General features: G+C 34.7%; 1 protein-coding gene across 1 annotated transcript in view; it reads right to left on the bottom strand.

Annotated features, from left to right (window-relative positions):
• ABHD18 (abhydrolase domain containing 18) overlaps window positions 1-16,715 on the bottom strand; it is a 40,405-nt gene that overhangs the window by 17,942 nt on the left and 5,748 nt on the right. Inside the window, exons 2-7 of the mRNA XM_061142327.1 lie at window positions 12,132-12,240; window positions 11,411-11,495; window positions 6,036-6,136; window positions 5,188-5,266; window positions 4,774-4,858; window positions 3,071-3,098 (exon numbers count right to left, since the gene is read on the bottom strand). Of these exons, the coding sequence (XP_060998310.1) occupies window positions 3,071-3,098; window positions 4,774-4,858; window positions 5,188-5,266; window positions 6,036-6,136; window positions 11,411-11,495; window positions 12,132-12,223 (470 nt within the window). The 5' untranslated portion in view covers window positions 12,224-12,240. The remainder of the gene's footprint in view (window positions 1-3,070; window positions 3,099-4,773; window positions 4,859-5,187; window positions 5,267-6,035; window positions 6,137-11,410; window positions 11,496-12,131; window positions 12,241-16,715) is intronic.

The following is a 16,715-nucleotide window of genomic DNA, read 5'->3' as shown; positions in this document are numbered from 1 at the left end:
TTTCAATTTTCTATTTATGATCATAGTTCTCCTGATTACTTATTTTAGCCTGGTATGGAAGTTTGAATTCTTAGTTCCACTTCAGTTGGCTCTTTTACATAGAAGTTACTAATGTAGGTTCTAGGACAGTGGTTCTTTGTAACAATGGACTGACTCTCAAATGGTTTAACCATTTTTGATGAAAGCAAGCATCGATGGCTTTGCGAGAGAGAGAAAGAGAGAGAGATGGAAGTGACAGAGAACTGTTTATCATAATTTAAATTATAAGCAATTTCTTACTTAGAATTGTTCAAGAAAAACAAAATAACGTATTATATTTCTTGGGTATATAATATCTGATAGGATAACTTATAAACATAGTTTATAAACATAAACTTATAAACATAATTCTGAACAATCTTTCATGGAGGAAATTATTGAGTATTCTCACTTCATACATGAGTTAACTGATATTTAGAGAGACCAAGGCCATACAGTTAGCAAATGGCAAGTTATGATTCCAAAATATGTCTATGACTCCGAAGTCACAGTCTTCCTAGCAAACCTATGCTGCTTCTTAGAACCCAATAACCTCTTGCTTTTTAACCACTTATATGACACACCCAGTTTTGAATTTATGGCATGGCTCCTGAGTAAGAATTCTCGAACTATTTAGTTTTGCATTTTAACTTCCACAAGGTTTTGAAAAGGAGATTCTAAACTATCCTTCACAGAATATAGGTTTGCCTCCACTGCACTGTGCTTTTGTCTGTACCTCTTTCATGTTCTCACCACTTTATAAAGACCTATGGTGGTGGTGGTTTAGTCGCTAAATTATGTCCATCTCTTTGTGACCCCATGTACTGTAGTCTGCCAGGCTCTTCTTCCATAGGACTTCTCAGGCAAGAACACTGGAGTCGATTGCCATTTCCTTCTCCAGGGGATCTTCCCAGCTCAGGGATCGAACCCAGGTCTCCTGCTTGGCAGGAGGATTCTTTACCACTGAGACACCTGGGAAGCCTATTATGACCACTTTGAACACATGACTTCTCTCTCTCTCTCCCCGGCACCTTCCATCTTCCTACTTCTTCACTTGCAGGTCTAATGGTCATTACAAGTTTAACATGTCCAAGGAAGAACTTTTGATCTCTTACCCACAATATCCAACTTTTTAATAAGTCTTACCACTTCAACTTGTAAATTTTATCTAACGTACATTAGTAATTCTTTTCATTTCCTCTGCCACCACTTGACTTTAGTCAAATTTTCCCCTGCATTATTGTAATTAACTTATATGCAGAGTACATCATGAGAAACGCTGGGCTGGAGGAAGCACAAGCCGGAATCAAGATTGCTGGGAGAAAGATCAATAACCTCAGATATGCAGATGACACCACCCTTATGGCAGAAAGTGAAGAAGAACTAAAGAGCCTCTTGATGAAAGTGAAAGAAGAGAGTGAAAAAGTTGGCTTAAAGCTCAATATCAGAAAACTAAGATCATGGCATCTGATCCCATCACTTCATGGCAAATAGATGGGGAAACAGTGGCTGACTTTATTTTTTGGGGTTCCAAAATCACTGCAGATGGTGACTGCAGCCATGAAATTAAAAGACACTTACTCCTTGGAAAGAAAGTTATGACCAACCTAGACAGCATATTAAAAAGCAGAGACATTACTTTGCCAACAAAGGTCTGTCTAGTCAAGGCTATGGTTTTTCCAGTGGTCATGTATGGATGTGAGTTGGACTATAAAGAAAGCTGAGTGCAGAAGAATTGATGCTTTTGAACTGTGGTGTTGGAGAAGACTCTTGAGAGTTCCTTGGACTGTGAGGAGATCCAACCAGTCAATCCTAGCGGAGATCAGTCCTGGGTGTTCATTGGAAGGACTGATGTTGAAGCTGAAACTCCAATACTTTGGCCACCTGATACGAAGAGTTGACTCACTGGAAAAGACCCTGATGATGGGAAAGACTGAGGGCAGGAGGAGAAGGGGGAGACAGAGGATGTGATGGTTGGATGGCATCACCGACTCAATGGACATGGGTTTGGGTGGACTCTGGGAGTTGGTGATGGACAGGGAGGCCTGGCGTGCTGCGGTTCATGGGGTCGCAGAGAGTTGAACACAACTGAGCGACTGAACTGAACTGAATTGTAATAGTCTCCTATGTGAAGCTACTTTACTGCTACTCTTGCTCCAGTAAGCCAGATAGGCCTTTAAAAACATAGATCAGATCACTCCTTTGCTTGAAATTCTCCAGAGGTTTCCCAAGCACATACAGTAAAATGCAAAGCATGGCTGTTGTTGCTGTTTAGTTGCTAAGTCATGTCCGACTCTTTGTGACCTCATGCGCTGTAGCACGCCAGGCTTCCCTGTCCTTCACTATCTCCCGGAAGTTCCTTTTCATTATATCTTGTCCTCGTATCTGATACTGCTTCAACCATGCCCTCACCCCCTACAATTCTTTCTCTCATTTATCTGCTTTATTTTCTTCATGGCATTGAGAAGCACCTAAAATTATCTTTTATTTTTATCCAGCTCCCATACTAGAATATAAACTCTATGAAGTAAGAACCTTGTTTTGTTGCTATCTTACCAGTGGTTAGGGTCAAATATCTATTGAATGAACCAAAATCAAGCACAATATATTAATAAATTATGGAAACACAAAAGAACTGATTTAAAAGTTCATCATTTTAAAAGACAAGAAAAAAAAAAAGATTACCTTATCTTCAGATTACCTATACTACACATTGCAAGAATAAAGAGAGTAGAGTTTCATTTCACAAACTAAATGTTATCTTAAAAAGGGAAAGTCTTTTAATTTCTTTGGTTACAGTTTTACAAATAAAATATATCTTTAGTCAGCCTATTAAAATTTCTTATTTATCTTTTTATTAGACATTGCAAAAAGTTTAAAATAACAATTTAAGATAATATGCATTAAATTTTCAGTTTTATAACAGAAAATCTTGGACAGAAAATCTTGTAACACTTGGACATTAAACTTAAAAATGGTTAGCCTACCAAAAATTTCAGAATTGCTGAAAATTTAGTATAAAGACTGGAAAATGAAGGTAACACATACTTACATTTGGTCCTTGGGTTTCCTGCAGCCATTTAAGGATGTGGGTCAAAGAGAAAATTTTACAATAATTAAATACACTGTGTCTCAAAACACATGAACTTAAGCAGTTAAATTTGAAGACAATTTAATGCTGAAATAACCATTTTCCAGTTATCTCATATAGGCTGTTTATAAGTTCTCAAGTTTTTCAACTTAAGTCTTTTTCTTTTTTAAAAAAGATTCATTGAAATACAGTCACAACCACACAATTCACCCATTTAAAGTGTACAATTCAATGTACAATTTAAAGTGTACAATTCAAGTGTAGTATATTCAACAAGGTTGTGTAATTTTCATCTTAATTTTAAAATGAAGTTTATTGGTTTCTTTCTTCATGTATACATTTTTATAGAAAATCTTGATAATACAGAAAAGCATGTTTGAAGAAAAACTATTTTATCTACAGACAACCATATTAATATTTTGGTATACTTCTTTCCAACATTTTCACTTCTGCAGTTTTTTTTTTTTTTTGCACAGTTTTTTAATGGATTTTCTGTTCTAGGTTTTTTTATACCTATGTCATATCATAGTTTTATACATTATTTTTGCATTAAAAATACTTTTCATTCATTATTGTAAACTGTTAGTAATAACTTGCTAAAATCTACTGAATGACTGTTATTTGCCAGGCACTGTTCTACAAAGGATTAATTATTTACTACTTTAAATAACCTAAGAGATTATTCCCATTTATGAAGGAAAAGTTGAGGCACTAAAAGGTTCAAGGTTATACAGGTAGTAAATGGCAAAAGTAACAAACATAAAATAGCCAATCATATAACATTCCAATTTATAAACCACAATTTAATTAACCATTTTTCTATTGTTAGACATTTAAGCTATTTCTAATGGCTTAACCTTAGAGTAAACTTCCCAGAATTAATATGACTCGGTCAAGGGATGTGAGATTTTTAAAGGCTCACAATGCATATAGTAAAAATGCTTTCAAAAGGCTGAACAGTCATCAGTAATGAAAGTGCCCATCTCACAACAACCTCATGGCTACTGTGTTTTATTTTTTTAAATATTTTGTAACTGCTGCTTTAACTTTACATTTCTGTTATTACCACCAACGCTGAACATTTCTTTATATCTGCGCATCAGTTTCCTTCCTTCTTCTGGGAATAGTCTGATGTCATCTTGAAATTTAAGTTAAGAACTGTTTCTAAACCTCAACTGATATTTATTTATTTATTTTTCAACTGATATTTAAATGTAAATGCATTTAAAATATGAGCTTCCTTAGTAAGTCAAACACTTGACTTCCCAAATAAAACTCAAAGGAACCAGAAGGGCAGTTTATCTTTATTATACAATAGAAATAAAATCCATAAACTGCCTTTTAAAAAGTTATGAAACAGGTGGGAGGGGGGATCGGGATGGGGAATACATGTAACTCCATGGCTGATTCATGTCAGTGTATGACAAAACCCACTGCAATGTTGCGAAGTAATTAGCCTCCAACTAATAAAAATAATTGGAAAAAAAAAAAAAAGTTATGAAACAATTTTTCACTTCTTTTCATTCTTGCTTCTTACTTCTTAAGCATTTTCTGAACTGACAAATTTCACCACTGTAGAAAAGCTGGATAGTACCTATGATTCCTTTTGATACTAAATCTATAAATAAATAAATAAAAGATTTCAAGGTATTATAAAAGGATATAATAAGGGTTTTCTAACAGCAAAGAGGCCATTCGGGCTTCTTTAATCATAGGACGAGCCATTAGTGTTCGTCGTCTCCAGTAATGCTAAGGAAAGAAAAGATGACATACTTAAGGATACAGTAAGTAAATTAGAAGTTTGAGATTAACATATACAACTATATATAAAATAGATAATTAACAAGGACAAATAGCACAGGGAACTCTATTAAATATTTTGTAATAACCTATAAGGGAAAAGAATCTGAAAAAGAATGGATATATGATATGTATAACTGAATCACTCTGCTATAGACCTGAAACTAACACAACATTGTAAATAAACTATATTCAAATATAAAATAAAAATTAAATTAAAAAAATATAACAAACACATCTATTAAGGAGAGTATGTGGGTGTCATAATAAAGTCTTACATGATCTCCTGTTCCAGCAAGATGAATGCATACAGGTCTGTATTTGCTGTTCCACTCTTTAGGCACAATAAATTGGAACCTATTTAGAATAAGACGACACGTCAGTGAAACTAGAAGGCTTTAAATACAAACGTTGAATTCTTTAAAGTTCCATAATTAAATTTTTTGGGAGAAAAAAGTCATTTAGAATTTTGACATTTAAATTGTAAGTGACTGATTAAACTACTGTTAGCCCAATGGCAACAAAGATATTGTAAATTTGCTTTATATTACAGTGTTAAAATATTTAATTATAAGCACAGAATTTATCACAATCATTTTTACCTTATTCAATACAACAACTTTATGTATGCAACATGAAATTTTCTTATTTTGTAAAGACATCAACAAATATGATTAAGTCCTAGAAAAACAATTCTTAGATAGCTCTACTTTTTCTCCTTGCAGGAAATGCTTGGCTGTACAAGCTGTTGATGTATCAACAAAATAGTTCATGCTATCTTTTTTTCAACTTGGAGTGTATGACAGGATTTATTAAAACTTTTATGTTTGACGGTAAAAGCAAACTATGCCTCCCCAGAAAATATCTCTCTATTTGTTGTCTTTTTATTATAGTATTTTGGTCTCCTCTATAATGTTTTTTCCTATATGAGTTTGTTTTAACCATTGTAGTAAAATTTTATCTTATATACTAAACTTTAAACTTTTACTCTCCCTCTACATTTTAATGGAAAAATACTGAATGATTATTGTAATTAAAAAGTAACTTGAAATAATGACATTGATATTAACTGCATACAGCAACATAAACAACCTACTACTTTAACTTTCTAAATAAAAGTTCTTACCTAGCAATAACAGATTCAATTGGCATGATATCAGGCACATAATGGGCCATGGGGGAAACAAAGTGTCCATCTAGGATCTTACAATCTGATTGCTCTTCAATCTAAAAAAAAGCAAAATCAAGTTGTATACCCAAGGATGAAGGTATCTCAGTCTATCATAGATGTTTTTCTATTTAAAAGTTCTATTTAATTAAAACATTTTTTTCTTCATGACTATGTATCCTTTTGGAGAAGGAAATGGCAACCCACTCCAGTGTTCTTGCCTGGAGAATTCCATGGATGGGGGAGCCTGGTGGGCTTCAGTCCATGGAGTCACAAGGAGTCTGACACGACTGAGCACACACTCCTACTCCTCTGTATCCTTTTGCACCATCTGCTTTCTAGAGGCATGGCTCCTTCATTTCCTTTACCTTAGTCTATTTGGGAAAATATTCTCTAAGTAAAGCTCATTTGTACACGGACAATTTGTACAATAACAAAATAAAATATTCGTTACAAGAATTCAACAATATAAACATAAGTATAAAAACAACTTACAAACAAAGTATACTTTACCACTGTCAAATAAGGGTTGACATTATATATGTCAGAATGGCTTATTTTCAGGCAAGCTATTGATGTAAGAGTCATGTAAGGAAAGACGTGATAAGTCATGTAAGGAAAAATGTCGTACTTGCATATATAGCAAAGGCATTTGCTAATATTCAACACCTAACTTTTCCCCCTCGAATAGTTATTTTTTTTAATTAAAAAAAATCTTTATCAGGATAATAGTCAAAATTAAATCAGCAGTATAGCATCACATATTGTTTATGGGATTCTCACAGGCTAGTAATCATCTCACAGGCTAGCAAAGTAATGCTCAAAATTCTCCAAGCCATGAACTTCCAGATGTTCAAGCTAGATTCAGAAAAAGCAGAGGAACCAGAGATCAAATTGCCAACATCCACTGGATCATCAAAAAAGTAAGAGAGTTCCAGAAAAATATCTACTTCTGCTTTATCAACTATGCCAAAGCCTTTGACTGTGTGAATCACAACAAACTGTGGAACATTCTTAAAGAGATGGGAATACCAAACCACCTGACCTGCCTCCTGAGAAATCTGTATGAAGGTCAAGAAGCAACAGTTAGAACTGGACATGGAACAACAGACTCGTTCCAAATCGGGAAAGGAGTATGTCAAGGCTGTATATTGTCACCCTGCTTATTTAATTTATATGCAGAGTACATCATGAGAAATGCTGGGCTGGATGAAGCCCAAGCTGGAATCAAGATTGCTGGGAAAATATTAATAACCTCAGATATGCGGATGATACCACGCTTACAGCAGAAAGCGAAGAAGAATAAAGAGCCTCTGGATGAATGTGAAAAAGGACAGTGAAAGAGCTGGCTTAAAACTCAATATTCAGAAAACTAAGATCATGGCATCTGATCCCATCACTTCATGGCAAATAGATGGGGATCAGTGGAAATAGTGACAGACTTTATCTTTTTGGGCATCAAAATCACTGCAGATGGTGACTGCAGCCATGAAATTAAAAGATGCTTACTCTTTGGAAGGAAAGTTATGACCAACCTAGACAGCATATTAAAAAGTGAAGACATTACTTTGCCAACAAACGTCTGTCTAGTCAAAGCTATGGTTTTTCCAATAGTCATGTATGGATGTAAGAGTTGGACTATAAAGAAAGCTGAGCACCAAAGAACTGATGCTTTTGCACTGTGGTGTTGGAGAAGATTCTTGAGAGTCCCTTGGATTGCAAGGAGATCCAACCAGTCCATCCTAAAGGAAATCATTTCTGAATATTCATTGGAAGGACTGATGCTGAGGCTGAAACTCCAATACTTTGGCCACCTCATGCAAAGAGTTGACTCATTGGAAAATACCCTGAAGCTGGGAAAGACTGAAGGCAGGAGAAGGGGACGACAGAGGATGAGATAGTTGGATGGCATCACTGGCTTAATGGATATGAGTTTGAGCAAGCTTTGGAGTTGGTGATGGACAGGGAAGCCTGGTGTGCTGCAGTCCATGGGGTCACAAAGAGTTGGACATGCCTGAGTGACTGAACTGAACTGAAAGCACCACATTATTTCATTAAAGGCAGAAACACAAAACAGTGTTTTTGGAAGCTAAATATATCAACCTTTTCTTTTATATAAACGACTCTGAGAGTCCCTTGGACAGCAAGAAAATTGAACTAGTCAATCCTAAAGGAAATCAACCCTGAGTATTCATTGGAAAGACTGACGCTAACACTCCAATACTTTGGCTACCTGATGAGAAGGGCCAACCTATTGGAAAAGACCCTGATGCTGGGAAAGATGAGGGCAGGAGGAGAGGGGGTAATAGAGGATGAGATGGTTGGATGGCATCACCAACTCAATGGACATAAGTATGAGCAAGCTCCAGGAGATGGTGAAAGATAGGGAAGCCTGGCATGCTGCATCCGTGGGTTTGCAAAGAGTTGGACATGACTTAGTGACTGAACAATAACAATAATTTATTATAACATGTACATTGGTTTTTGTTGTTGTTTAGTCACTAAGTTGTGTCCGACTCTTTTTGAGACTGCATGGACTGTAGTCCATCAGGCTCCTCTGTCTATGGGATTTCCCAGGCAAGACTGTTGGAGTGGGTTGCCATTTCCTTCTCCAGGGATCTTCCTGACCCAGGGGTCAAACTCCTGTCTCCTGCATTGCAGGCAGATTCTTTACCACTGAGGCACCAGGCAAGTCCTATATCAACCTTTTTAGAAAACACAAATATCTAGCCAGTTGTTTCAACATTATTTATTAAATAATCCACATTTTTTTTGCAAATGACTTAGAATACTACTTTATCATTAAGTAAGCTTCCATAAATTTTGACAAATTATTTCCAATCATATATTGGGTCTTATTAGCATATATTTTATTTCTAAACCAGTATCAGGCTGTGTTGAGTATGCTGTGCCTCACAATACCCATTGATGTATGACTGAACTAGCTTTTACTTACCACTCTTCGCAACCCACTCCAGTACTCTTGCCTGGAGAATCCCACGGATGGAGGAGCCTAGTAGGCTACAGTCCATGGGGTCTCAAAGAGTCGGACATGATTGAGCGACTTCACTTTCACTTCCTTTTCAGGTATTCCTGATCTGACAATACCCCCCAAATATATACTTGAGTCCTTCTCAAAATAATTTAAGGATCCTTTCATGGACCTTAGTGCTAAACTGAATATTTTAATTGGGATTACATTGCATTTTCTTAAAAAAAAAATGGTAAAGAGACCTAATGTATATAATATGAAATTCTAATCCAAGAAATCTTTACATTTTAGCCATCTTTGTGCCTCTTATAGTTTTAAACTTTTATCTATTTTAGAAGAATTAATTATTTGAAAAAGGAGGCAGCACAACCTAATGTGAAAAGGAATAATAATTTAACAAATAGTGTTGGGATAAATGGCAATTGGATAAGGGGAAAAAAAAAACACTCTCAGAGCCATACATAATATATATTTAAAAATTAAGCAAGCTACAACTCAACACTAAAAAAGATGAATAACCCAATTAAAAATGGGCAAGGGTTTCACAGATATTTCTCAAATGAATGACCAATAAGAATGTGAAAAGATGCTCAACATCACAGTCATTAGGGAAAGGCATATCAAAACCACAATAAAATATACTTCACACCCATTAGGAAGGCTAGGGCAAGTAGAATCATTAGTAAGGATGTGGAGAAATTGCAAGCATTATACACTGCTTGTGGGAAAGTTTTAAAGTGGTACACTTTGGAAAACAGTTGACAGTTTGTTACAAATTTAAGCACAGAATCACTATGTGTCTGAGCAATTTCATTCCTACCTGCATACCCAAGAGAACTGAAAATGTATATCCACAAAACACTAGTACATGAATATTCATGGTATTATTATTCATAATAGTTAAAAAGTAGAAACAACTCAAATGCTCATCAATAAATGAATAAACAAAATGTACATATTTACACTGGAATATTTAGCCATAAAAAAGAATGAAGCACTGGTACACGGTACAACATGGGTGAACCTTAAAAATCTGCTAAGTGAAATAAGCCAGAAACAAAATGCCACATGTTGGATGATTCCATTTATAAGAAATGTCCAGAACAGGTGAATCGACAGACAACATATGAGTGATTACCAGCAGGTGAGAGGCTAGGGAAGTGGCAGGTGACAACCAGCAGGTATAAGGTTTCTTCTGGGGGCAATAAACTGTTCTGGAATTAGACAGGGATAGTTGCACATCTTGGAATATAATAAAAAACAACACTGAACTGTACATTTTTAAAGGGTGATTTTTCTGTATTTGAATTATTTCTCAATGTTTGAAAACTGAGAGTGAGAGTGAGCTAAGGTTGGGGGAGAGGAAGGATATCTGCAAGAAAGCATTCTAAAATCCGAACAATTAATTCCTCCCAGGGAGGAAAATGGAAATAGGGGGTAAAAAGTGGGCGAAACTAGAGTTCTGATCTTTACGTGGTATGTTTTAAATTTGTTTAAGCCTATGAGTCTTTAGTAGAAGAAAATAGAGAAAATGGAAATATTTAGCGAAGTTTGAGGGAGAAATGTTCTAAATTTAGAAGATATAAGGAACTGCTATATGGTGTAGAGAAGGGATTTCCAATTTACAAGATCCTGTGTTTAGCAGTGAAGGTCTTTTGAAAAAATGACATCTTCTAGAGATATCCAATATATAAAAGAGATGAAAGTGGGATTATTTTGGTTGATGGCAGTGAGGGATGTGAAGTTCAATCATTTGTAGCTCCTCCCAACAACACTAAGTATCCAGTTACATAAATCTAGAAATATTTTACAAAAAAACATGGTTGCTTAAAAACAAAACTATTTCAAAAATATTTTCTCATATTCTCTAATTTTATAGCACTTTCTTTCTACTCTTCTCTCAGCAATTAACTGTACCCTATAAGAATTCCCTGATGTTATATAGCAATTGTTTTGGTAACAACTTTTCATGTGCTGATTCTCTAACTAGAGTACTTCCTTGTATTACTTGTAAATGCTTCTGAATTGCTGAATAATTTACTTTAACTTTCTTGAGCCTAAAGATAAAAGATGAGGTTCAAAAAGATCCAGCTCTAAACACTTACTTGTATTTATCTAAGTGTTAAAAATATGCTCCTATATAAACATGCAAATAGTTATTGTAAGCCTTCAGTTACAATATATACAATAATAACATTTTTAAAAATATTAAATGAAAAAAATCTATATTGTACTTATGTTTTAGAATTCACTGTTATTATACTCCAACATTCAGCCCACTCTTGTCACACAGTTATATGAAACCTGAATTTCTATAATTGCATTTCTTTCATTTTAGTACCTTATCGATGTACACTGGATAATCACTTGAAACCAGATTCTGACATCTTTCTCGATTTCCAATAATCTTTCTAAATTCAAAGAGTCTATTATGGGAAGGGAGGAAAAGGAAAAAATTCATTATTCCCATTATATTGAGACTGATGAAAAGTAACTAAAAATTAGCAAGTACAGTTTACAAACTGTATTAAAATTTCATTTTAATAACTAAAAAATTAGGCTTTGTTTTCTTTCAAAACTGAAATTTTGTTTCAGAAAAAACATGAGAAATATCATTGTTCTGAAAGTAATTAACATATGCAAGCCTCAAAATTAAAGGTGCAAATCCTGAATTAATTTTCACAAATCCAAATGTTTACATGAGCTATACAGTATATCACAGTTTTAAGTCATCACAAATTCAAGTTATTCAAGAAAGTTCAGTCCTTGAAAACTCTAAGCAATAATAAATTACCAAAGTTAAAAATCTATGCCTGAGAGCTCTTTATTTTTAAGTCTGAATTTCTTTTAAAATACTTCAATTTATGATTATGTGAGTTAAAACTTAACAGCAATAATTAGATAAAAGAGAAAAAATAATTTCTTTTCTTATTTAATAGTTAATGCTTAGCTTACCAATCATTTTATATTTATAGAAAAAAAATTTTTTAAAAACTGAAATGAAATTTTAAATGTTTACTAAAACAACAAACTTGGAGCAAGCATGCAGTGAAACTGCTTACCTTTTGAGATCCTCTGGCCTTCCCCATCCTCTGATAAAAAGTTTTGTAAGGAGTAGTCTCCGGTATAGAATATCTAACTTGCTCACACCCATCAGTAGCAAACAAACATCTATAAAATAAACATTTAAATGATCTTAAAATATTTTATTTTACTCAGCAGGTCAATTTTCTAACTATCTCTTTACATACTAGGTACAAATTAAAGACTGATCTACTCTCTTAGCAACTTTGCAATATACAACACAGTATTGTTAACAATAGTTACTATGCTGTACATTACATCCCTATGACTTACTTATCTTATAGGAAAAAAAAAATTCTAACTCTGGTTACAGACTGATGGATGTTATCCAAACTTGTAAATGCATCATAACATAAACATATATCAAGTCATTGTGTTGTATCCTTTAATATGACATTATATATCAATAAGACTGGGGGAAAATGAAATAATGAGATTAAACTAGAACCTTGAATTTATTCTCTTGGGAATAAGATACAAGATACAGGAAAAAAGAACTAGGACAAAAGTAGAGAAGATGAAGTAGAGCCCTGAGCATCAGTAAACTGAAATCTCTAAGGCAGCACCTTCCCATTCTCAGCACAGTGATTGACAGTAAATACTCAGTATCTGTTGATAACAATAGGAGTGGCTAACATATAATACTGTTTTATCTGCCAGTCATCATTTAAAAACTACACACACACACACACACATAAGTTCTTGTTTAAACCTTCCAACATTTTTATGAAGATATAGTACCCCAAGACAAGGAGAGGATAGGTGATTAAGGTCACACAAAAAGTGGGAGACAGACCTAAGACTAACTCATGACTAAAGATCTAACTTCTCTTCTATATTACAGTGCATGAAAAGTAATAATTAATCAATGTGACTACTTCTGTACCACTTATCTGTCTTTCCCAAACAGTACTGAAGCTTTTAAAAAATATCTGCCTCAGTCTTTTCAAATCGAATGGTGCAGTTTTGATTTGCAGGCAAGTTCAGGGTTTATTCTACTTAGAAAAATGGATAATGGGAATTAAAAGTTCCATCAGTGAGGTTTCATAAGTACTTATCTATTACTCTGAATGTTGGGGGAACCACCATTTATGTCTTATATTTTTACTCTTTGATTTGTAACAAACAAGTTCATTTTAATGCTCTTCTTTGCATTAAGTTACAATCTAATCCACCATCAATAGGACTAGCACTTTATTATTTTTATGACTGAACCAGCAAAACCATCTATTATTGTGAAGAAATTTCACTAGAATTCCATACAAAATTTCTATTACCATTATTGTATTGAGATATTATCATATTATTGTAGCAATGTTAGTATATCAATGTAGTGAAGGAGCAAATCTATCAAATACCAATCACAAAGGACTTCTATAATTTATGATAGTTTACAGGAGGAAAATCAATTCCATTTAAAGAAGAGGATGAAAGTAAAAATCAATTTGAAGAACCCTTATGTACTCATTTATTTGCCACTTCCTCTGAAAAAAAAGTTTTTTAAACATTTCCTAAAACATTCTAAGAATTTTCAACAGTCACTTTGAAAGTTAATCCAGAACTGAATGACATAAGCTTCCTAGAATACCTACAGATGATGATAAAATACATTTTCGGCTTTCTTTTACCACTTCACAAAAGTATAGTCAATATAAATACAGTCAAAATTTAATGTTAACAAGGGAGAAATGTCAATAATGTTGACATTACCTGTTGATAATTTTTCTACTCAACTGATTTGCATTGTAAATCAGAGAGGGGAACTCCTGTTACTAGTTTTTGTGGCAGTGGCTAAAGCCTGTATGTGTTATTACTTAAACTTAACAACTTTAGTTTTCAGCTGAATCTTATAGGACAAAAAAAACTAAGAATTTCTTTACCTTAATGCACCAACCTCTTAAATGACATTTTCTGACTGAACGATTTTTAAAGATTTGTAGTGAAATTATATACTATTTTCACTCAATTACCCATTTCTACATGTTTTACAACTATGTGGTATTCTGACATTGATACATAGTTTGCTGAAAAATCTTTTGCTGTTGCCTAGTGAAGTCAAACTCTGCATACAATAGGAATTGTCCTATGAAGTATGAATAACCAGACGTGATATACTAGCAAATAGCTGTGATGAAAGGAGACATCATTCATTTGCAGAGGCTGCAGAGATGGTGTAGAAAGGCAAAGCTTGGAGACTTTCCCAAGTAGTTAGGAGTTCACTACAATTTGTTGTTGCTGTTTCTGTAACTTTTTTAATAAACTGAAGCATAACTTAAAAGTAGAAATCATAAGTATAATTTATTTATTTTCATAAAATGAACAACCTATATTTTATATGGATGATTATAGTTAAAAGCGGTTGCAAAAGAGAAGGAAAGGTTATAAAGAAAAATCAAAGTTTTAACTGAGTCTTCAGGGAGATTAGTCAGGCAGATAGAAGATATGCAAACACAAAAAGTAAGATGTGAAAAAGTGTGACTTGCTGAAATAACACTGAGGGTCCAAAGAGTAGGATCTCAAATGAGCAGGAAATACGTCATGCTATTAGTGACATTTATCTAGTGGAGACTGATCGTTGACTTTAAAGATTCATAATAATTTTCTATAGAGTTTGGGTTTTAAGTCTTTACCTATCAGATTCATAGCAAAAAGCTTTTACCATTCCACTAATTTTAAAAATTAGTTTTTTATGCATTCCACACATTTTCTTAAATGTTTATATAATCAAACCAACCCATTGCACCATATCCAAGAGAACTCCCTAAAACACTGCAGTAAATATAAAATTCAATTTTTTTAACATTAAATTCCTTTTTCTTATTGGAGATCACTTGGGATTTTGCTTAATGGGGGTTCACAGTTGGTACCTCTATCATCAAACTGAGTACTAACACATCTGCAAAAATTATTCTTAGCTTGTAGACCATACAAAAACTGGCAGGTTGGCGCATAGGCCATAATTTGCTTACCCCTGAGCTAGAAAATCAAATAAATCATAGATATGTCATGAATATCACAACACTGTCAAAAATGCAAAGATAAACTAAAATGGCATAAATATAGTACAGATACTGATTTTAAGAGAATTCATTATGTCAGAAATGGAAAGTGTTAGTTGCTCAGTTATATGGACTGTAGCAACCCCATGGACTGTAGCCTGTCGGGCTCCGTCTGTCTAAGGAATTCTCCAGGCAAGAATACTGGAGTGGGTAGCTATTCCCTCCTTCAAGGGATATTCCCGACTCTGGGATCAAACCCAGGTCTCCCACATTGCAGGCAGATTCTCCACTAAGCCTCCAGGCATTATGACAGAGGGTAGACCTAAAATTTGTATTCCATCTAAAATAATTTTAATTAGCCATATTCTCTCTGCCTTAAAATTTAGAATTTGGTAGCTGTAAAAAGTGGAAGCAAAGCAAAATGTCGTGTCTACATTATATGTATATATACATGTGCTGTGCTTAGTTGTGTCTGACTCTTTGCGACCCCACGGACTGTAGCCCACCAGGCTCCTCTGTCCGCGGGGATTCTCCAGTCCAGAGTACTGGAGTGGGTTGCTATGCCCTCCTCCAGGGAATCTTCCCAACTCAGGGATTGAACTCAGGTTTCCCACATTGCAGGCAGATTCTTCACCGTTGAGCCAGCAGGGAAGCCCAAGATTACTGGAGTGGGTAGCCTATCCCTTCTCTAGGGGAAATTCCTGACCCAGGAATCGAATGGGGGTCTCCTGCGATGCAGGTAAATTCTTTGCCAGCTGAGCTACCAGGGAAGCTGGAAATATACATACAATGACACATTATTCAGCTTTAAGAAAGGAGTAAAATTCTAACAAATGTTACACTATATGATGCTACTTTTATGAGCTACCTAGAGCAGCCAGATTCATACATGGAAAGCAGAGTGGTGGTTTTCAAGGGCTGAGGGGAAGGGGAAACGGAGGAGGGTGATGGGTGTACAGTTTCAGTTCTGCACATTGAGCGCTCTACAGATGGATGGTGGTGACAGTTGCACCTAATACCACCCAACCATACAATTAAAAATGGCTAAGTTGGTGAATTTTATGTGATGTGTATTTTACCATAAAAATATGAAACCATTTTAGAAATTGGAGTTGATTTAACTTGATCGTTTCTCTTCAAAATTTTTCAGTGGTAGTAAACTGACAATTTTCCCTCTTAACAACTTTCTCAGTAAGCAGAAGTAATTCATCTGACCCTAATAATTCTATTGACCCTAGAACAGAACTCAAGGCTCTTACTATTATCTTCAAAACACACTACTGTGTAATTTAAATATTTGAAGACTTCACTAAGACCTTTAAATAAAAGAATTTGGGAAACAAATCTTTAGAATCAAGTTGGTCCCTCCCTCCCTCTCCCTCCACCCCCAATCTTCTCACTTCCCCTCTCTTCAGGATTGTTCCAAGAACACAGGCTACTTGGGTTTCTGCTTCGGGGTATCATGTAGCTCTTATCAAGGTTGTTGGCTGGGCTGCATTCTCATTAGGAAGCTTGAATGGAGAAGAACTGCTTTTAAGTTCACTCAGGTTGTTAACAGAATTC

The sequence above is a fragment of the Dama dama genome, chromosome 5 (assembly GCF_033118175.1).
Source record: "Dama dama isolate Ldn47 chromosome 5, ASM3311817v1, whole genome shotgun sequence".
Classification (NCBI taxonomy): domain Eukaryota; kingdom Metazoa; phylum Chordata; class Mammalia; order Artiodactyla; family Cervidae; genus Dama; species Dama dama.
The sequence above is the reverse complement of the archived record's forward strand: the minus strand, read 5'-3'. Positions and strand labels throughout refer to the sequence as shown.